At 41.8% G+C, this 23645-nt stretch overlaps 1 protein-coding gene across 1 annotated transcript in view; it reads right to left on the reverse strand.

The window, feature by feature from the left end:
• Nucleotides 1-7143, reverse strand: part of SAPCD1 (suppressor APC domain containing 1) — a 53221-nt gene extending 46078 nt beyond the window's left edge. Inside the window, exon 1 of the mRNA XM_056539901.1 lies at nucleotides 6695-7143. Within this exon, the coding sequence (XP_056395876.1) occupies nucleotides 6695-7067 (373 nt within the window). The 5' untranslated portion in view covers nucleotides 7068-7143. The remainder of the gene's footprint in view (nucleotides 1-6694) is intronic.
• Nucleotides 7144-23645: the final 16502 nt, after the last annotated feature.

Raw genomic sequence — 23645 nt, forward strand, 5'->3', positions numbered from 1 at the left:
GGGATAGAAAATAGATATGAGATACACATAAGAAACATAAGAGATAGATAGATATGAGATAAATTGATAGATATTAGATAGATATGAGATAGATAGATAGATAGATAGATAGATAGATAGATAGGAGATAGATAGATATGAGATATATATGAGAGATAGATAGATAGATAGATAGATAGATATGAGATAGATATGAGATAGATATGAGAGAGACATAGATAGATGGATAGATAAATATTAGATAGATAGATAGATATGAGATAGATAGATAGATATGAGATAGATAGATAGATATGAGATAGATAGATATGAGATAGATAGATATGAGATAGATAGATAGATATGAGATATATAGATAGATAGATAGATATAGAGAAAGAGAGGACTGTAGCACTCCAAAATGGTGAAAAAGCAGTGACGTTTATTCCAGCTTAAACATCAAGGCAACGTTTCGGCTGCATGCAAGCAGCCTTTGTCAAGCCAGGCTTGACAAAGGCTGCTTGCATGCAGCCGAAACGTTGCCTTGATGTTTAAGCTGGAATAAACGTCACTGCTTTTTCACCATTTTGGAGTGCTACAGTCCTCTCTTTCTCTATATCCAAGTTGTGATTCCTGTGACCTGGGACTCCGGCTGTGTGCACCCACTATCTTCATTTTCTTCTACACGGAGTGCTGCTTCCCTATCTTATCGTAGATAGATAGATAGATAATAGATAGATAGATAATAGATAGATATGAGATAGATAGATAGATAGATAAATATGAGATAGATAGATAGATATTAGATAGATAGATAGATATAGATATTAGATAGATATGAGAGATAGATAGATATGAGAGATAGATAGATAGATATGAGATAGATAGATATGAGATAGATATGAGATAGATAGATATTAGATAGATAGATAGATATTAGATAGATAGACAGACAGATAGATAGATAGATAGATAGATATGAGATAGATAGATAGATAGATATGAGATAGATAGATATGAGATAGATAGACATGAGATAGATAGATATTAGATAGATAGATAGATAGATATGAGATAGATAGATAGATAAATATGAGATAGATAGATAGATATTAGATAGATAGATAGATATAGATATTAGATAGATATGAGAGATAGATAGATATGAGAGATAGATAGATATGAGATAGATAGATATGAGATAGATATGAGATAGATAGATAGATATTAGATAGATAGATAGATAGATATTAGATAGATAGACAGACAGACAGACAGACAGATAGATAGATATGAGATAGATAGATAGATAGATATGAGATAGATAGATATGAGATAGATAGACATGAGATAGATAGATATTAGATTGATAGACAGACAGATAGATAGATAGATAGATAGATAGATAGATAGATAGATAGCTATGAGATAGATAAATAGATAGATATTAGATAGATATGGGATAGATAGATATGAGAAAGATAGATATTAGAAATGAGATAGATAGATAGATAGACAGATAGAAAAGCAGGAGAGATCTATGTAACATGTATTTGTTAGCTTTGTATGGCGCACTCACACTCTGCTACTGTATAATTGTATCATTTCTATTCTATGTATATATCACTTTATAGGGGGAGAATAGCTCTTTAATGAAACATTCTACAACTCTCTAATATACTTTCTACTTTATACCCCTGTTCAACATCTGTGTTTGCTGTCAGTGAATAAGAACATTCTTTGGATAAAGCAGGTCAGTGACCAGGACCACATAAAGTATCAGGTAGGTTCTAGGCAGGACAGAGCTGAACATACACTGAATGACCATTTTATTAGAGACCCCCATTGTGGTGGCATAGATTCCACCAGGTGCTGAGGTTGTTCTGCAGGAATACTGGACAGGATCTCTTCTTGCCGCACATTAGATGGAGGTACTGACATGTTCTGAACGGCCCATTCTGCCTCGTCCCAAAGATGTCTATAGGATTGAGATCTGAGGACTGGGACCATTCCATGACTATATGACCCTTGATGCGTTGTCCTGAAGCTGCCATGACGGGGTGAACATGGTCGGTCACAGTGTTTAGATAAGTCTTATTGTCCAAATGTCTATCAGAGGGGCAGGGACGTGCACAGACACTTTGGGGGGCAGGGGCACTTCTTGTAATTATTTGTATAGATGCCCACATAATGATGCCAGACTGCCCAGGGCACTATAGGAAGAACATGAAAAGGGCAGGGGCTCAAGCCCCCTTTCTAGTCAACCTGTGCACTTCCCTGCAGAGGAGCCAGGGGGCGCCAAGAAAACATTGCCCACCCCATTACACCTCCTCCACCACAGAGATCTGGAACCATCAGTCCAGGCAATGTTTCTCCATGTTTGGTGATAACATTTTGCTCTTTTGCCCCCTTAGGGTACGTTCACACTACGGAATTCCAGCAGATTTCCACGAGCGGAATTCCGCGGTGTGAACTTAACATTTAGTGTGAATGGGTTTTCCGCGAGACCCGTTCACACTGCGGAATTCTTTCTTTTCGCGGAACAATTTCAGCGGTGGACTTGTCCACCGCTGAAATTGTTCCGCGCAAAGAAAGAACATGTTCATTCTTTGAGTGGATTCTGCGAGCAATGCATAGCCATCAATGGTGATGGCTCAGTGCCCCGCGGCCCTGGTGCTGAAGTATTTTTGGCGGCATCCGCCAGATGGAATTTCCGCTCGCGAAATTCAGTGAGCGGAGATTCCGCAGTGTGAACGCACCCTTAGACACGATGGTCATCTGCTGTTCTAGCCCATCCATGGTGGGGAATTATGTTTTATGTGTTCGGATACGCTAGTTGGACCCCAACGTTGTATTGTACTCCGGTTTTCTTGACTGAGCGCCATCTGTTCGTCAGAACGATTCCAGGACAGGTTGTCTCCATCTACAGGATCCCTTTTCTCTGGATGATTCTTCTCACTAGTATTATTCTTTATATACCCTTCATACTGTTACTTGGGGAAACCCCACAAGGTTGGAAGAGTGTTTCCCTGACTAGTCTAGCCCTGTTGACCCGGCCTCGGTCCAAGCTGCCCACTGGATTTTCCCAACTAGTGTAGATTCACACCAAAACTGATCCACAGGAAGCTGATCACTGGATTTTTCCATCTAGTGTAGATTCACACCAAAACTGATCCACAGGAAGCTGATCACTGGATTTTTCCATCTAGTGTAGATTCACACCAAAACTGATCCACAGGAAGCTGATCACTGGATTTTTCCATCTAGTGTAGATTCACACCAAAACTGATGCACAGGAAGCTGATCACTGGATTTTTCCATCTAGTGTAGATTCACACCAAACCTGATGCACAGGAAGCTGATCACTGGATTTTATGTTGCAGTCTAGGACAGTATTTTCCAACATCCAAGTTGATATCCCCCAGCATGTTTCATTGTAGAAACAGCATCCTCAGGGGACTGGGATATAGAATGAATACCACTTTTGTTATGTTGCCCTCTAGGGCAGTGTTTCACAACTAGAGGGCCTCCAGCTATTCCAAAACTACAACTCACAGCATGCCCGGACAGCCGTTGGCTGTCCGGGCATGTTGGGAGTTGTAGTTTTGCAAGAGCCAGAGGCGCACTGGTTGGGAAACTGCAAAATGCAATACTAACTCGGTATTATGAAAAATCAAGTCGATATCCCCCCAACATGTTTCACTGTAGAAACAGCTTCCTCAGGGAAATTTGGGACAGTGACTGAATACCACTTTTGTTATGTTGCACTCTAGGGCAGTGTTTCCCAACCAGAGTTGTAGTTTTGCAACAGCTGGAGAAACACTTGGTCTTATCTCCATACAGGGGTGGGCCCTAATAAAGTGGCCATTTAGCATATACAGTAGAATCTCCCAATAGCGGACACTCACGGGGAATAAAAAAGTGTCCACTATTGGGAAAAAGGCTCAAAATTCTTCCTAAATGACGGAATACTGTCCTGTACTCACTCCAGAGTGTAATTACCTATAAAACACTATAAAAAGTAATATTACAGTACAATCTCCCAGTGACGTTTAATCACCCCTTATCCTTCCCATCATTTCATCCCCCCTTTATACCCTGTGCCACCTTATTCCCCCTCCATTGTGCCAAATTATCCCCTCCTTACATCATTTCCCCTTGACCCCCGCTCCCTGTACGATTTCATTCCCCCTTCATTACCCTCTATGTAAATTCCTCGCCCCCCCCCCCCCCCTCTTCATGAAGTGGCACAGGGGATAAAGGGGGAATAAAATGGCAGAGGGGGTTGTAAAGAGGGGGTGATGAATTAGCAAAAAGGGGTGTAAAGGGGGAATTAAATAGCACAGGGGGGGATCAAGAGGAAATTATGTGGCACAGAGGGTAATAAAGGGGGGATATGATTTGGCACAGGGGAAATAAAGTGGCACGGGGGGGATCACGAGGAGACCACTGTTTAAACATTGGTCTTTTGCTTCTGTGCTGGGGCTTCTGCAAGGGGGCCCCGCGGGGGCCTGGGCCCCTTACTGGGGTACTGTCTGTACCCCGACAGTGGCTTTGTGTACAATGTAGGACCGGCACATTAAACCTGGTTGCCCCTATTGGGAGTGTTTTGCCCCCTATTGGGAGTGTTTTGTCCCCTATTGGGAGTGTTTTGTCCCCTAATGGGAGTGCTTTGTCCCCTATTGGGAGTGTTTTGTCCCCTATTGGGAGTGCTTTGTCCCCTATTGTGAGTGTTTTGTCCCCTAATGGGAGTGTTTTGTCCCTATTGGGAGTGTTTTGTCCCTTATTAGGAGTGTTTTGCCCCCTATTGGGAGTGGTTTTTTTTTCAGCTAATGAGAGTGTTTTGTCCCCTATTGGGAGTGTGTTGTCCCTTATTAGGAGTGTTTTGTCCCCCATTGGGAGTGTTTTGTCCCTTATAAGGAGTGTTTTGTCCCCTATTGGGAGTGTTTTGTCCCCTATTGGGAGTGCTTTGTCTCCTATTGGGAGTGTTTTGTCCCCTATTGGGAGTGTTTTGTCCCCTAATGGGAGTGTTTTGTCCCTATTGGGAGTGTTTTGTCTCCTATTGGGAGTGTTTTGTCCCCTAATGGGAGTGTTTTGTCCCCAATTGGTAGTGTTTTGTCCCCTATTGGGAGTGTTTTGTCCCTTATCAGGAGTGTTTTGTCCCTATTGGTAGTGTTTTGTCTCCTATTGGGAGTGTTTTGTCCCCTAATGGGAGTGTTTTGTCCCCAATTGGGAGTGTTTTGTCCCTTATCAGGAGTGTTTTGTCCCCTATTGGGAGTGTTTTGTCCCTTATTAGGAGTGTTTTGTCTCCTATTGGGAGTGTTTTGTCCCCTAATGGGAGTGCTTTGTCTCCTATTTTCCACTATTGGGAGTGTTTTGTCCCCGATTGGGAGCGTTTTGTCTCCTATTTTCCACTATTGGGAGTGTTTTGTCCCAGATTGTCCCCTTTCGGGTCTGTCTGCGACCGCTACTGGGGGTGTCCCCTATTCGGAGGGTGCAAATACATTCATTCTTATGAGAGTTGTCCACTAAGGGAGATTTCACTGTTTCTGCAGTAGCTAAACGTTGGTAATCTGTTCTATGGTGGCGTATGTACCCTGGATAGTGGATGCCAGGAAAAATGCCAACATGTCACAGAATTTAGATATAGGGCTAATACATTTGTCCCGGGTGAAAAAAATTCTAGCTACAGTCACTATCCAGGATCCTACAATCACTATCCAGTATCCTACAGTCACTATCAGGGATCCTACAGTCACTATCCAGGATCCTACAGTCACTATCCAGGATCCAACAGTCACTATCCAGGATCCTACAGTCACTATCCAGGATGATACAGTCACTATCAGGGATCCTACAGTCACTATCCAGGATCCTACAGTCACTATCCAGGATCCAACAGTCACTATCCAGGATCCTACAGTCACTATCCAGGATCCTACAGTCACTATCCAGGATCCTACAGTCACTATCCAGGATCCTACAGTCACTATCCAGGATCCTACAGTCACTATCCAGGATCCTACAGTCACTATCCAGGATCCTACAGTCACTATCCAGGATCCTACAGTCACTATCCAGGATCCTACAGTCACTATCCAGGATCCTACAGTCACTATCCAGGATCCTACAGTCACTATCCAGGATCCTACAGTCACTATCCAGGATCCAACAGTCACTATCCAGGATCCTACAGTCACTATCCAGGATGCTATGGTCCAGGCTAAAGGGGATCCCTACTTTCCATTGTATTGGGATATAATAGACTACATCAGGGGGCGCCCACCAGCTGGCACTCATACATTGAAGAGCTCTGGGCCCATAAGACATCACTGGGTCCATAAGTTTCCCAGAACATGGTTAACAAATGTCCATCCGAGAAGACACAAATGACCTCTATGACCAGAGCATTAGGAATTTCTCAGGTCACTGGTGGGAATCCCCCCCGTAATATGAATAGACCCCCTTTAATACTCGGTTAAAGTAATTTTTGTGACATAAAGTAATAATCCCTCCAAGCTTAGCCCTTTTTTCTGTTAATGTACAGATTACCCTCAGACAGATGGTGCAGATTACAGAGGGTCATGATACATGTGTCCGACCATAGAAACCGCACAGGAGAAGATGAAGGGGACAAGACTGGATGAGATACAGAAGCTGTGAGACAAACAGAAGACAATGGTAGACAGATCCCTCACATCCTCCTTACACTCACCCCTTTTCCTTGGCGGGGCTGTGTCTTCAGGGTCCCCTGCTCTCAGCGCTTGGGTAAGACCCCTCACCAGTCGTGGGAAGCTCAGGTATCCTCCACTCGAAGCCGTGGCATCTCTGAGAGCCTGAGGGACGCCTGCCAGAATGCTTGGTCCCCCCCAGAGTCCCTCAATGTCCTGTACGTGTACTCGGCCGCCACCTTCTTCTTCCAGAATGTGATACAGGATCCGAAGGCTGCGAAGAAAGCCCCGGGAAGGACAAGGAAAAGCAGCGGAGCCAGGGGCCGGGGCACCTGGGGGAAAGGGGCCAACATTGGCAGAAGAGGGGCTGGGGGTGCACAGGGGAGAGGTAGGGCAGGAAACTAACATTGCGCTCATAATGGTTTCACGTTATCCTAGTTAACAAACTTTTCATATATCTAGTGATCTACAAGCCTTCTCTACATCTATCTATCTCTCTATCTATCTCTCTCTCATATTTATCTATCTCTCTATCTATCTCTCATATCTATCTATCTCTCTCATATCTATCTATCTATCTCTCTCATATCTATCTATCTATTTAATATCTATCTATCTCTCTATGTTATATCTATCTTTTGTTTGTATGTATATATTGTTTGTATATACATATATATATATATATCTCATGTATTTATCTCTTGTTTGGACACTTTCTGTGCGCACTTTCTGCTCTGAGCTTAGTTGCCCTCTCTATAACAAGTCCCCGAAAGTACCCCCAGGATAATATTCCTACACTTCACTGTGCAGTATGAGTACCCCATAGATACAGCGGGTCTATCCCTCTCTAACCCCCATCTCCCTGTAGTCAGTCTCTAGCTGTCTCTTACTCACACTCTCTCTCCTGCCAGTCTCTCCTTGTCTTGCAGTCTCTTCATCTGTCAGGGTGCGGGCTCCTGGCTCTGCTGTGCCCCTCAGATTAGCTATGGTTGTTGTGTGTCCCTGGCACTTTCTCCTTACTCCTCGTCCCCTGGGTCAGTCTATGGGCCAGTTAGCTGTCTCTCTCTCTCTCTCTCTCTCTCTCTCTCTCTCTCTGGCTCCCCTCCCTCTCACCATCTAATCTCTGTGATTCTTGCTAAGTCTCTACCTCTTTCTCTTTGTAGCTTGTGTTGCTTCCTGTGGTTTTTAGAGACTGTCACATGTGCGCACGGTCTCATTGAACCACATGGGACTCTGGACCAGACGGGACCAGGAACATTGGCCGTCCCCTTCCCTCCCCCTTGCTCTTCTGTCCCTTTGTCTCGTTCCCCTCTTTGTCCCTCGGTGTCTATCCTTCCCCAGCTTTCTCCCAATTCACCTGTCACTTTCTGCGCTCCTCATTACGGTCACAACTTCCGCATGTTTTTTTTTGGAATCTCGAAAATAAATATTTGACTTCTTTATGGCAGAGAAAACACAGAGCGAAGCACAATGTAAACACGATGCTTATTCTACATACTTCTCACACAAAGGGTTAAAAACACAAACCATAAGACCAGATGTTACTCTGTAAGGCCATGTTCCCACGGCGGAATTTACTGTACATTCGTTTCAATGGGATTCCGCGGTCCCATTCAGGGCATTCCACGCAGAAATTCCACAATTTTGCAGAATTCCAAAGCAGAATCCCATTAAAGCCAATGGGGCTTCAACTTCTGTGGAAATTCTGCCGGAATTTTGCTGAATAGAATTTTTTGCGGAATTGTGGAAATTCCGCCGTGTGAACATACCCTAAGGCCAGGTTTCCACTTTTTTTTTTTTAAACGCTCCAAAAAAACACCACAAATGCCGCACTTCTGTTTTTTTTCCGATCAATTGTTAGCTGCAAGTCAATAGGGATTTATGAAATGCCATACCCACTCGGTGTTTTTTCCGTTGGCGTTTTTTCCTCATTTTTGGCGTTTTTCAGCTCATTGGCACTTTTCTAAAATCGTAACATGTTGAAACTAGGTTTTTTTTATTTTATTTATTTATTTTTTATTTTTTTACAAAATCTTGGTGTTTTTCTCCTATAGAAGTCTATGGGAGAAAGAATATAAAATCTTGGTGTTTTTCTCCTATAGAAGTCTATGGGAGAAAGAAAACAAAATCTTGGTGTTTTTCTCCTATAGAAGTCTATGGGAGAAAGAAAACAAAATCTTGGTGTTTTTCTCCTATAGAAGTCTATGGGAGAAAGAATATAAAATCTTGGTGTTTTTCTCCTATAGAAGTCTATGGGAGAAAGAATACAAAATCTTGGTGTTTTTCTCCTATAGAAGTCTATGGGAGAAAGAAAACAAAATCTTGGTGTTTTTCTCCTATAGAAGTCTATGGGAGAAAGAAAACAAAATCTTGGTGTTTTTCTCCTATAGAAGTCTATGGGAGAAAGAATATAAAATCTTGGTGTTTTTCTCCTATAGAAGTCTATGGGAGAAAGAAAACAAAATCTTGGTGTTTTTCTCCTATAGAAGTCTATGGGAGAAAGAATATAAAATCTTGGTGTTTTTCTCCTATAGAAGTCTATGGGAGAAAGAAAACAAAATCTTGGTGTTTTTCTCCTATAGAAGTCTATGGGAGAAAGAATATAAAATCTTGGTGTTTTTCTCCTATAGAAGTCTATGGGAGAAAGAATATAAAATCTTGGTGTTTTTCTCCTATTGAAGTCTATGGGAGAAAAAAAACTTTATAAAAAGCACCATGTGGGTTTAGCATTGGCGTTTTTCTGGCATATTTCTATCCCCCCCCACCCCCATTTCTTCAATACAAATCTTGAGTCAAATGATGAGAGAAATCACAAATGCCGAGGAAAAAAACGCCAAAGGGAAAAAAAAAAAAACATTAAGACTAAAAACCAACAATTGTTGCAAGAAAAAAAAAACACCACAAAAACCAGCATCTTGGGAGCGCAAAATGACAGGGCAGATTTTTTTGGGCAGTTTTTTTTTCAGGGGTAAAAAAAATGCTGGCAAAATACCATGTGGACACCTAGTCAAAGGGTTCACGCATACGGCCGTGCTCACACCCTGTAAAATCAGCCACATTTTCAACTGTAAATGGTTAAAAAAAAAACTGGCGTTTTTTGCTTTACATCCATTTTTTTTATGCCGTAAACGCCCCCCAAAAAATAAAAACAATTTTTTTTTTATGAGGGTGTGAATGTGACCTAAGGCTCCGTTGACAGTGTAAAGGAGATTAATCAAAACCTGTGTAGAGGATGAATGGTGCAGTTGCCCATAGCAACCAATCAGATTGCTTCTTTCATTTTTCACAAGCCTCTATAAAAATGAAAGAAGCGATCTGATTGGTTGCTATGGGCAACTGCACGACGCTTCCTCTGCACTTCCTCTTTTTTCATTTTTTTTTTTTCATTTTTAAATTGGATGCTCCATTTCCCATTGACTAACATTATTAAAATAAATAAATAAATAAAAAACGCAATGTATAGGCTTTTTTTGGGGGGGGGGGGGGGAGTGCGTACACAATAGCGTGGATGACCACTTTTTTACATGAAAATTAAAAAGACTGCTACGGAGACAGTAAACAGTTGCAAAACTACAATTCCCAGCATGCCCGGACAGCCGTTGGCTGTCCGGGCATGCTGGGAGTAGTAGTTTTGCAACAGCTGGAGGCACCCCGGTTGGGAAACATGAATCCAATTAAAGTGGTGATCACCAGCCCAGGATACAGGGTAAAATACATACCATTTTATTTTATTTTAATTAATTAATTAATTAATTTATTTATTTATTTATTAATTAATAAATTTATGTTAAATATACATTACTTGCTGTAACTGAATGAAAACATTACATATAAAAAATTACATAAAAAAAAAACGCAGAGGAAAAAAACGCCAAAGAAAAAATAAACCATTAAGACCAAAAACCAACTATTGTTGCAATAAAAAAAATGCCACAAAAACCTGCATCTTGGGAGCGCAAAATGACCAGGGGTAAAAAAAATGCTGGCAAAATACCATGTGGACACCTAGTCAAAGGGTTCATGCATACGGCCGTGCTCACACCCTGTAAAATCAGCCAAATTTTCAACTGTAAATGGTTAAAAAAAAAAAAAATGGCGTTTTTTGCTTTACATCCACTTTTTTAATGCCGTAAACACCCCCCCCCCAAAAAAAATTTTCTTTTTTTTTTATGAGGGTGTGAACGTGACCTAAACCTGTGTGGAGGATGAATGGTGCAGTTGCCCGTAGCAACCAATCAGATCGCTTCTTTCATTTTTCACAGGCCTCTATAAAAATGAAAGAAGCGATCTGATTGGTTGCTATGGGCAACTGCACAACGCTTCCTCTGCAATTCCTCTTTTTTCTTTTTTTTTTTCCTTTTTAAATTTAATGCTCCATTTCCCATTGACTAACATTATTTAAAAAAAATAAATAAAACAACCGCAATGTATACGCTTATTTTTTATTTTTTTTTGACGGGTGCGTACCACTTTTTTTTACATGAAAATTAAAAAGACTGCTACGGAGACAGTAAACAGTTGCAAAACTACAATTCCCAGCATGCCCGGACAGCCTTTGGCTGTCCGGGCATGCTGGGAGTTGTAGTTTAGCAACAGCTGGAGGCACCCTGGTTAGGAAACATATGAATCCAATTAAAGTGGTGATCACCAGCCCAGGATACAGGGTAAAATACATATTTTATTTTACAATTTTATTTTAATTAATTAATTAATTTATTTATTTATTTATGTTAAATATACATTGCTTGCTGTCACTGAATGAAAACATTACATTGTTTACATTTGCTTTAAATTGTGGCAAATTCTCCACTGTGAAAAGTGTTTAAGATGTTAACCAGGAATAGAAAACCAGAGCTGATTTTAAAATAAATAAATAATAATAAAAAAAAAAAATAGCGCCACCCTTGTCCTCAGGTTGTTCGAGGTATTACAACTTGCCTCAATTCAGTTGAACTGAGCTGCAATACCACTCGTGACCTGAGGACAGGGGTGGCGCTGTTTTTCAAACCTGGATAGTCCCTGTAAATCTGTACACTTTAAACAAAGAATATTCTTCTCTTTTATCGATGTCGAGGAACTAAAACACAAAGTTGTGGAATAATATCAGAATAATACGGTATTATTATTATTTTTTATCTCCGTGATATAAATCTGGAGGTAAACACGTGGCGCTGCCGTCTTTTCATGTTATTTTAGCACCACGATATGTAATCTCCCATCTGCAAATACTGTGGGAAAACATCACGTGAAAAGAAATGTCTTAAGTCCCAGGTGTTAAAGTGGGTCATAGGGTGCGTATTATTATTATTGTGTGTTTTTTTTTTTTTTTTTTGTGTTTATGTGACTTACATTTTTTTAAGAATTAAAGGGGTATTCCAGGAATTTTTTATTTGACTATGCTACAGGGGCTGTAAAGTTAGTGTAGTCCATAATATAGTGTCTGTACCTGTGTGTGACGGTTTTCTCACAATTCTTCTGTGATTTTCACCCCAATATTTATTTTTACCAGCATACAAAATGACTGTTGTCTCAGATTTTTCCCAGCTTGCAATGCGGCCGAGACCTGACATCACTTGTCAGCTGATGACAGGGAGCCTGTCTGCTTCAATGGGTGGAGCGATCGCTTGGTGGGAGAGAGATCAAAGGGGTCATCCAGGAAAAAACTTTTTTTTATATATATCAACTGGCTCCAGAAAGTTAAACAGATTTGTAAATTACTTCTATTAAAAAATCTTCATCCTTACAGTACTTAGGAGCTTCTGAAGTTAAGGTTGTTCTTTTCTGTCTAAATCCTCTCTGATGACACGTGTCTCGGGAACCGCTCAGTTTAGAAGAGGTTTGCTAGGGGGATTTGCTTCTAAACTGGGCATTTCCCGAGACACGTGTCATCAGTGTATTGAAGTAATTTACAAATCTGTTTAACTTTCTGGAACCAGTTGATATATATATATATATATATATATATATATATATATATATATATATAAAAGTTTTTTCCTGGAATAACCGTTCAATCTACAACTAATGCAACAGCTGTAGGCACCCTGATTGAAAACCACAGGTCTTTTGAATGGATGCAGCTAATTTATGTTTCAATGGGTGGGTGGCTGATGTGTGGGAGGGAGGAAAATGGAATTGTGGGATTTGTAGGCAAAAAAAGAAAAGTCAAACAGGAAATACTGGTTCACAAACAGCTAGCCACAGTGTTATGGTATATCTCACAACATAGCCATTTATCCCCAAGACAAGCGCAGATCCTTCCTAATCCTGTCCATTACTGTCTGCCAGGTACGTACTAAAATCACCTTATGATGGAGAACCCCTTTAAGTGGTGGTATAATCTTATAATATATCCTATAATGACTGCAATGTACACGGGGTGAAGGGGGATATGAGTGTGGGTGAGACTTCATGCAGTGAGACTGGAGGGGGATGCAGCTGCAGTATCTCACAGAGTAGGTAAGACTGCATTCTGGAATACTGGAGGGGGATGCAGCTGCGGGATCTCTCAGTGTGGGTGAACTGCATGCTGTGAGACTGGAGGGGGATGCAGCTGCAGGATCTTTCAGTGTTTGTGAGGCTGCATGCTGTGAGAATGAAGGAGTATGCAGCTGCAGAATCTTTCAGTGTGGGTGAACTGCATGCTGTGAGACTGGAGGGGAATGGAGCAGCAGGATCTTACGGTGTTTGTGAAGCTGCATGATGTGAGAATAGAGGGGGATGCAGCTGCAGGATTACTCCATGTGTGTGTGTGTGTGAAGCTGCATGATGTGAGAATAGAGGGGAATGCTGCTGCAGGATTACTCCATGTGTGTGTGTGTGTGAAGCTGCATGATGTGAGAATAGAGGGGGATGCAGCTGCAGGATTTCTCCATGTGTGTGAAGCTGCATGATGTGAGAATAGAGGGGGATGCAGCTGCGGTATCTCTTAGAGTAGTTAAGACTGCATGCTGTGAATACTGGAGGGGGATACAGCGCAGTCTCTTTTAAAATAGGTGAGACTGCATGCTGGGACACTGGAGGGGGAGGTTTTGGATGTTTTGGGGGTGGTTCTGCAGCTGGGGCTTAAATGGGCACTGTCAGATTCAAAAACTTTTTATACTTCATAATCCTATCCGGCTGCAGCATTATCTTTGTCCAAGCTGAAGTAAAGGCAGGGACAAAGTCCAGGAAGTGAGGGCCAAACTAGCACTCTATGCTCACTCCTATCAGACTGCAGCATGAAAACAGAGAGGAGAGGGTTACAGAGCAGCCTGCAGTGATTGGATGAAGAGACCCAGCACAGCACAGCAGACTCAGGGAGAAAGATGAGTTATACAGAGTGAGGACATGCCCCCTCCAGAGCAAAGAATGACAAACAGAGTGAGCAACAGAAACAAGGTATTTGTGAGAGAAATAAATGCTAGACATATAAAAAATAAAATGTACATAATTAAGATTAGGTACTGAGTAACATATAATGGGATATCAAAGGTTCTCTTTAAAAGGGGTATTCCAGGAAAAAAAACAATTTTTTTTCTATATCAACTGGCTCCAGAAAGTTAAACAGATTTGTAAATTATTTCCATAAAAAAATCTTAATCCTTTCAGTACTTATGAGCTGCTGAAGTTGAGTGGTTCTTTTCTGTCTACGTGCTCTCTGTTGACACCTGTCTCGGGAACTGTCCTGTTTAGAAGCAAATCCCCATAGTAAACCTCTTCTACTCTGTGCAGTTCCCGAGACAAGCAGAGATGTCAGCAAAGAGCACTGTTGTCAGACAGAAAAGAACAACTCAACTTCAGCATCTGATAAGTACTGGAAGGATTAAGATTTTTTTAATAGACGTAATTTACAAATCTGTTTAACTTTCTGGAGCCAGTTGATATCTATATATAAAAAAATAAAAAAAAGTTTTTTCCTGGAATACCCCCTTAAGGGGGACCTATGGAAGAAAACAAGTAACTGTAACCTTTACATAGCTTAGGGGGTTGATCACTTACCTTTTATAGCCAGTTTACCCCAGCCCTTACCTGTCAGAGGGGTTATGAAGCCCTATATCTCAGGAATGGGGGCTAATCGACATGCTATAAAAAGGTGTGGGAACAGCCCCCCTAAGCTATGTCAGGGTCTACCCCCTTTGGCCCTAGTACTTTATTTGAGCACTGTATGGTGGTATATTGTGAACACTGTATGCTGGTATTATTTGATCACTGTATGGTAGTGGTATTATTTTAGCATTTTATGGTGGTATTAGTTTAGCATTGTATGGTTATATTATTTGAGCCGTATGATGGTATTATTTGAGCACTGTATGTAAACATTATTGAGTGCTGTATGATGGAATTATTTAAGCACTGTTAGGTGGTATTATGTGAGCGCGGTATGATTTGAGTATTTAAGAAATGTTAGCATAATTCTTATACTAGATGGTAGTATCATTTAAACACTGTGCAGAGTATTATGTGAGCATGGTATTATTTGAGCATTGCATGTCAGCATGATTTGATCACTGTATGGTGATATTATATGAGCACTGTATGGTGGCAATATTTTAGCACCATATGTTAGTATTATATGAGCACTGTATGGTAGTATTATGTGAGCACTGTGTGGTGATATTATGTGATTACGGTATGATGGTATTATATGAGCGCTGTATGGTAGTATTATGTGAGCACTGGCAATATTATGTGATTACGGTATGATGGTATTATGTGAGTGCTGTATGGTAGCATTATGTGAGCACTGTCTGGTGATATTATGTGATTACGTTATGATGGTATTATATGAGCGCTGTATGGTAGTATTATGTGAGCACTGTGTGGTGATATTATGTGATTACGGTATGATGGTATTATGTGAGCGCTGTATGGTAGTATTATGTGAGCACTTTGTGGTGAGATTATGTGATTACGATATGATGGTATTATATGAGCGCTGTATGGTAGTATTATGTGAGCACTGTCTGGTAATATTATGTGATTACAGTATGATGGTATTATGTGAGCGCTGTATGGTAGTATTATGTGAGCACTGTGTGGTGATATTATGTGATTACGGTATGATGGTATTATGTGAGCGCTGTATGGTAGTATTATGTGAGCACTTTGTGGTGATATTATGTGATTACGGTATGATGGTATTATGTGAGCGTTGTATGGTAGTATTATGTGAGCACTGTGTGGTGATATTATGTGATTACGGTATGATGGTATTATGTGAGCACTGTATGGTAGTATTATGTGAGCACTGTCTGGTAATATTATGTGATTACGGTATGATGGTATTATATGAGCGCTGTATAGTAGTATTATGTGAGCACTTTGTGGTGATATTATGTGATTACAGTATGATGGTATTATATGAGCGCTGTATGGTAGTATTATGTGAGCACTGTCTGGTAATATTATGTGATTACTGTATGATGGTATTATATGATTGCTGTATGGTAGTATTATGTGAGCACTGTGTGGTGATATTATGTGGTTACGATATGATGGTATTATGTGAGCGCTGTATGGTGGTATTATTTTAGCACAATATGTAAGTCTTATTTGAGAAATGTATGTTCACATTATTACAGCACACAATAGTAGTTATTACACTGTATCACAGTCATTGTACAGCATTTTATTTGTGCAGTGTATGGCGGTAGTAGGATATAGCATTGTTATTTGGACGACTGTATGAAATGCTATCTCACCAACATATGCTACTATTGGGCACCATCCTGTATGACAGGGAGGGATAATTTGGCATTGTAGGGTATGGTTATCAGTACACAGTCACATCCTATGAGGAACTGTGCGAACAGAAGCGCCTGGCATGTATCTAGTAGTCTGTGACAGTGCGACTTTATATAGGAATCTACATAGATATATACATGTGTATGAATTACTTGTCCAGTTACTGAGATAAATCGCTGGGAAGATCTCCAGAATATGAGAACCATCTGAGTGAACAGACTCTAGAAAGAAAAGAGAAGAGGAATTCAGAACATCTGCTCGAATATTTCCCAAACTAGTCTGTCTTCTCCTGAAATCCCCATAGTTGTAATCTGAACATTTTCGGTGTACACCTAATATCACCCGTAGCTTCTGTAAAGACAGCTTGAATACTCAAAAAACAGCTGTTTCCCTTCACATTAAAACTTAGAGCAGAATGTCACCTGCCAAAGCTCTGTTTTGGCCATTTTGCAAATATCTATGTCCAAGTCCCTTGAAGAAGCTGTTTCTACAGTGAAACATGTTGGGGGACACCAACTTGATTTTTCACAATACTGAGTTTGTAGTGCAGTGTTTCCAAACCAGTGTGCTTCCAACTGTTGCAAAACCACAACTTCCAGCATGTCCAGACAGCCAAAGGCTGTCCGGCCATGCTGGGAGTTGTAGTTTTGCAACAGCTGGAAGAACACTGATTGGGAAACATTGATTTAGAGTCATGGGTCTAATTTCCATACATGGGAGCATCGATCATGAAGGGCGGTTGGCCCTAATAAAGTGGCCATTCGGCATATATCTATGTCCCAGTCCCCTGAGGAAGCTGTTTTTGTGGGGAGGCACAAAAACCCGGAAATGGAGCCGGCACTGCTATGCGGGCTGACAGTCACTAGTGTCCAATAGACTCCTAATGGCGGGACCCTCCAGACTCCCAAAACCTTGAGGTGGTGCTCAGTCAACCACGGACGTGATCACAATGCACAGAAGAAAAGAAATAGACGGCACTCACCTCTTATCAGGTAATCAGGTAATCTTTATTTCTTCATAACCGGAGCCGCAGGCAGGTGGAACTCAGCGGTCAGCAGGGGGCGTGTATGTGGGACGTTTCGTGCGTGACGCACTTCCTCAGCCAAGTCGTTGGCTGAGGAAGTGCATCACACACGAAACGTCCCACATACAAGCCCCCTGCCAACCGCTGAGTTCCACCTGCCTGCGGCTCCGGTTATGAAGAAATAAAGATTACCTGAAGAGCGGTGAGTGCCGTCTATTTCTTTTCTTCTGTGCATGTTGGGGAGGCATTGATTTTTTTTTTATAGTTCTTAGATAGTAGTGCAGTGTTTCTCCCAACCAGTGTGCCTCCAGCTGTTGCCAAACAACAATTCTCAGCATGCCCAAGCAGCCAAAGGCTCTGGACAATTCCCAACTCAGACAGTTTGTTAAATATAAGAAATGTACAAATTTGTATATACCAGTTGATTTTAAACCTATTTTCAAAACTACCCATGGCTTCAGGCAAAGTCTTTCCACTCCAGCTTGTCCCTGTGTTGTGATTTTACCATAAAGCTGCTTCTTTATTTTTGTGAAATCTCCTGTTGGAGTTCCCTCTCTCAAACTACAAGTCCCAGGATCCCTTGTTTGTAAAAGTTAGGTCACTTTTCTTCCTTCCACACATCAGTCACCCCACCCATTGCAGCACAGCTGGGCTGCCTTGAATGTGTGCTGTGCATGAAACTACAATTCCCTGCAGCCCTGTGGAAAATTATTTCCCTCCCACTCTTCAGTCACTCCACCCATTGAAACTCAGCCTAGCCCCCTTTTAACACATGACTAGTGATGTAATGTCTCGGGCCGGACCTGGAAAAACCCGAGACAACATTCATTTTGTAGGCTGCCAAAAATGAACACCCGGGCAAACATCACATAAAAATTGTGACACCAGCCATCAAACACAGGTACAGACACTTTACAGGTAACTTTACAGCCCCTGTAGCACAGTCAAATAAAAACAAATCCTGAAAACACCCCTTAAGAGTTTTTCAAGTTTAGGGTTTTCACAGCAAGCGTTAAAAGGGGTTATCCAGGAAAAAACTTTTTTTTTTATATCAACTGGCTCCAGAAAGTTAAACAGATTTGTAAATTACATCTATTAAAAAATCTTAATCCTTTCAGTACTTATGAGCTTCTGAAGTTGAGTTGTTCTTTTCTGTCTAAGTGCTCTCTGATGACACGTGTCTCGGGAACCACCCAGTTTAGAAGCAAATCCCGATAGCAAACTTCTTCTAAACTGGGTGGTTCCCGAGACAGGTGTCATCAGAGAGCACTTAGACAGAAAAGAACAACCTTAACTTCAGAAGCTCATAAGTACTGAAAGGATTAAGATTTTTTAATATAAGTAATTTACAAATCTGTTTAACTTTCTGGAGCCAGTTGATATATAAAAAAAAGTGTTTTTTTTCCTGGAATACCCCTTTAAGTTAGTTGCCAAGGCCTACTAGGATTATATGGGACCAAGCCTGGCTGCCACATGCACTTAGGATATCCCACGTATCAGCTTTGCCCTAGACTGGGGGACATTTTCGCTCTCTTTTGTCACTAAGTCCTAAGATGAACAGGAATATAAATTTTGAGGGCCCCTTAGCTATTTGTACCTTGGTGGCCCTAAGGTGGGTACAGATCACCTTATCACTGCTGGAAGCCAACCAGTGGTACTTTCCCAAGTTCTCTCAGGGATTCATCCATCTCAGGAACTTCTGCGCACGCTAAGGGTATGTTCACAGGGCAGAATGTTCATGCGGAATTCCGCACGAATATTCCGCATGGACATTCCGCAGCAGCAGAGTCCCAGCAGATTCTGTTGCACTGCTCAAATGTTTCTGATTCCGGCGGTCACAGAAAGAATAGTCATGTCTATTCTTTCTGCGGAGTCCTCAGGGATATGTATTGGCTTCTATTCTATGGGTTAACTCTTTGCTACCCTCTTCCACCACTTTTATCACTTTTTGATACTGTTTAAGCTGTGTGCCTCCACCCTGTGGATAAAGTTTTTTTTTTATAATTGAAGGGGTACTATGCCCTTAGACATTTTACCCCCTAACCAAAGGATAGGGCATAAGATGTCTGATCGCGGGGGTCCCGCTGCTGGCTCCATGCCGGATGACTGGCGATGCGGGGCGGAGGCTTGTGATGTCACGGACAAGCCCCCTCAATGCAAGTCTATGGGAGGGGGCGTGATGGCCATCACGCCCCCTCCCATAGACTTGCATTGAGGGGGCGTGGTCGTGAGGTCACGAGCCTCCAGCGCTGCATCCGACGCTCTAAACGAACGTCAGGTGCAGCAGGGAGATCGCGGTGGTCCAAAGCCGCGGGACCCCCGCGATCAGACATCTTATCCCCTATCCTTTGGATAGGGGATAAGATGTCTAGGGGCGGAGTACCCCTTTAAGTATAGTTACTCTTCGATTCCTGGTGTCTCATTTACAGTTTGTTGTGTCCAGAGAGGTAATCGGGGCCTAAGAGCCACTCTACCCACTGTGAACAACACCTCCTACCAAGGGTGGGACTACAACTACCATCTGATACTTTCTCCCTGGGTACCACACAATCTCCATTATTTACCGGACTTATATGAAACACTTACAGTGCTGGGACCAGTGTGATAAGTATATTGGTTTGCACCATTCTTCCCACCCTGTATACACAGATTTCTCACAGTTTGTCCTTCCCATGACAAGCAAGCGTTACATACAGATAAGTTGCAGGTCTACTGTGACAATTTTATCGTTCTGCGTGATTTCTCCCATCTGCTACATTGAAGCAGACTTGAATGTGCAACTAAACTTATATTAAAGGGGTATTCCGGTGAAAAACAATTATATATATATATATATTATTTTATTATTATTATTTTTTTTTATCAACTGGTGCCAGAACGTTAAACAGATTTGTAAATTACATCTATTTAAGAATCTTAATCCTTCCAGTACTTATCAGCTGCTGTATGCTCCACTGGAAGTTCTTTTCTTTTTACATTTCTTTCCAGTCTGACACCTCTGTCCATGTCAGGAACTGTCCAGATTAGAAGCAAATCCTCATAGAAAACCTCTCCTGCTCTGGACAGTTCCTGACATGGACAGAGGTGTCAGCAGAGAGCACTGTGCTCAGACTGTAAAGAACTAAACAACTTCTGTGGAACATACAGCAGCTGATTAGTACTGGAAGGAATAAGAAAGTTTAAATAGAAGTAATTTACACATCTGTTTAACGTTCTGGCATCAGTTGATTTAAAAAAAAAAAAAAAAGGGGGTACTCCGGAGAGGAAAAAAAGGTTTTCAAATCAACTGGTGACAGAAAGTTAAACAGATTTATAAATTATTTCTATATAAAAATCTTAATCCTTCCAGTGCTTACCAGCTGCTGTATGTTCCACAGAAGTTGTTTAGTTCTTTCCAGTCTGACCACGGTGCTCTCTACTGACACCTCTGTTTATGTCAGGAACTGTCCAGAGCAGGAGAGGTTGCCATGTGGATTTGATAAGTTATTTCGGTGCAATTCATTTCCCTTTTCAAGTAAAGTTTGATCCTGAATCTTCAATTTGTCATTACATAATTTCAAGATATGTTGATAGCCCCTCCAAACAGAAGAGGTATTTATTTTATGTCCCAGTCCCCTGAGGAAGCTATTTCTACAGTGAAACATGTTGGAGGATATTGACTTGGATGCAGTAAGTTGATTTTCCATAATACTAACTTAGTAGTGCAGTGTTTCTAAACCAGTGTACCTCCAGCTCCCAGCATGGCCGGACAGCCAATGGCTGAAGTGAATTTGGATCCTGAACCTGCGATTTGTCATAGCATATCATTTCAAGGTACATTGCTGGCCTCACCAAACAGAAGTGGATGAAAAAACGTATCAAACAATAAAGGATAAATGTATTTAGGGTTAGTTTTTTGGTCAAATTTGCTCATGCATACTTGCCATCAGTCAAATTTTTTTGGCACTGGCCCATGAACCCATAAATGTAGGTGTCGAGAAATGGAATGGGGCCTTAATGGGGTACTCCGCACCCCTAGACATCTTATCCCCTATCCAAAGGATAGGGGATAAGATGTCAGATCGCCCCCGACTTGCATTGAGGGGGCGTGGCGTGATGTCACACGGGGCGGAGTCGTGATGTCACGCTCATCCGCCAGTGTGGTCGGGCTCCGAAGCCTCCAGCGTTGCCGCCGGTGTGAGGTGGAAGCAGAACAGGTGGGTGCAGAAGCCGAGATCCCGGGGGCCCACAGCAGCGGGACCCCGGCGATCTGACATATTATCCCCTATCCTTTGGATAGGGGATAAGATGTTTAGGGGTGCGGAGTACCCCTTTAAATTGTCCTTCAATCTGAGAGCAAAAAAAAAATTAGCAAGTTGCAGCATTCTCATCTCCATCATTGATCACTATATGGCTGCTGTGTATGACATTACTAGCAATCCCTGCTGCATTTGGTGCACTGCGCGCAGTCGGCTCTGCTGTGTACATGTTATTGTGGGTGCCTAATCCAACAAAACTATAGGGAGGGAACGAGCGATGTCAGCAAAGAGAGGATTAATGGTCAAGAACTAGAGGAACAATGCTGCTCCATACAGGGGACAAGTGATCTGGTACAGGGTGAGGCCCGGATAAAGGCCTAGAGACTGGCAGAGGAAACGCGCTTCAGGATCAGTTCTATTTACTTATGATTAGAAGGGTTTGTAGGAATATATCCTATAGTTTAACATAGCCATGGGGCACAATACATGGAAAAAGGGTTACCCGGCACTATTATAGAGGATCTCTGGCTAATATTGGGGGGCGTCTGCATGACACTGGTGGGAATACAGCGGTCCCTCAAGTTACAATATTAATCAGTTCCAGGACGACTATTGTATGTTGAAACCATAACTATGGAAACCTGGTAATTGGTTCTAAAGCCCCAAAATGTCATCCACAAATAGGAAGTGAGAATTATTGAAGAATAAGTAGATAATTAAAGGGGTATTCCAGGCCAAAACTTTTTTTTATATATCAACTGGTTCCGGAAAGTTAAACAGATTTGTAAATTACTTCTATTAAAAAATCTTAATCCTTCCAATAGTTATTAGCTTCTGAAGTTGAGTTGTTGTTTTCTGTCTAACTGCTCTCTGATGACTCACGTCCCGGGAGCTGTGCAGTTCCTATGGGGATATTCTCCCATCATGCACAGCTCCCGGGACGTGACATCATCATTGAGCAGTTAGACAGAAAACTTCAGAAGCTAATAGCTATTGGAAGGATTAAGATTTTTTTAATAGAAGAAATTTACAAATCTGTTTAACTTTCCAGAGCCAGTTGATATATATAAAAAAAAGGTTTTGCCTGGAATACCCCTTTAATATAGATAAAGCAAATCCTTACATATAAAAGTAATAAAGATCTGCTGGGAGCTGTAAATCACTGTCTATGTAGAGGAAAGAAGCTTCTTCAGGGTCCTGTACAGTACACAGTGTCCTAAAAAAGTAACATGGAGCCGCCCTCACCTGGTGTCCAAAGGAGCAGCTAACCCTGGTACAGGTAAAGAGTACAGAAGATGTAATACCTCCCTGTACTGTAGAGGGCGCTACCAGACACCAGTCAGTGCATGCACTTCAGTAATATGAGTAGAGTGAATATGGTTTCAGGCAATATTGGTCCAGAAAAGACAACTGTATGTTGATTTTATTATAATATTGTAACCTGAGGTCATTGTAAGATGAGGGACTTGTACTGTTGACCGTCTGGCAGACAATTTTTTGGAAAACAAATCACTGGGGGGGCCCAATGGCAGGTACTATTACTGGAAGACCTATGGTTGGCACTGTTAGTGAAGGTGTTCTGCCAGGGTCTATTAGTGGGGCCCTATGGCAGGCACTATTTGTGGGGACCATCTGGCATACAACATTACTGAGGGTCATCTGGCAGGCACTTTTATTAGGGACCTTCTGACAGGCACTATTAGAGGGGGGCCCTCTGGCAGGCACCATTAGTGGGGGCCCTCTGGCATGCATTATTAGTGGGTTCTGTCTGGCAGACACTATTAGTAGGGACCTTCTGACAGGCACTATTAGTGGGGTCCCCTTGGAAGACACTATTAGTGGGGCCCTCTGGCAGACACTATTAGTGGGGGGTCCTCTAGCAGGTAATATTACTGAGGGCCCTCTGGCAGGTAATATTACTGAGGGCCCTCTGGCAGGTAATATTACTGAGGGCCCTCTGGCAGGTAATATTACTGAGGGCCCTCTGGCAGGCAATATTAGTGGGGG

The sequence above is a fragment of the Hyla sarda genome, chromosome 9 (genome assembly GCF_029499605.1).
Source record: "Hyla sarda isolate aHylSar1 chromosome 9, aHylSar1.hap1, whole genome shotgun sequence".
Taxonomy (NCBI): domain Eukaryota; kingdom Metazoa; phylum Chordata; class Amphibia; order Anura; family Hylidae; genus Hyla; species Hyla sarda.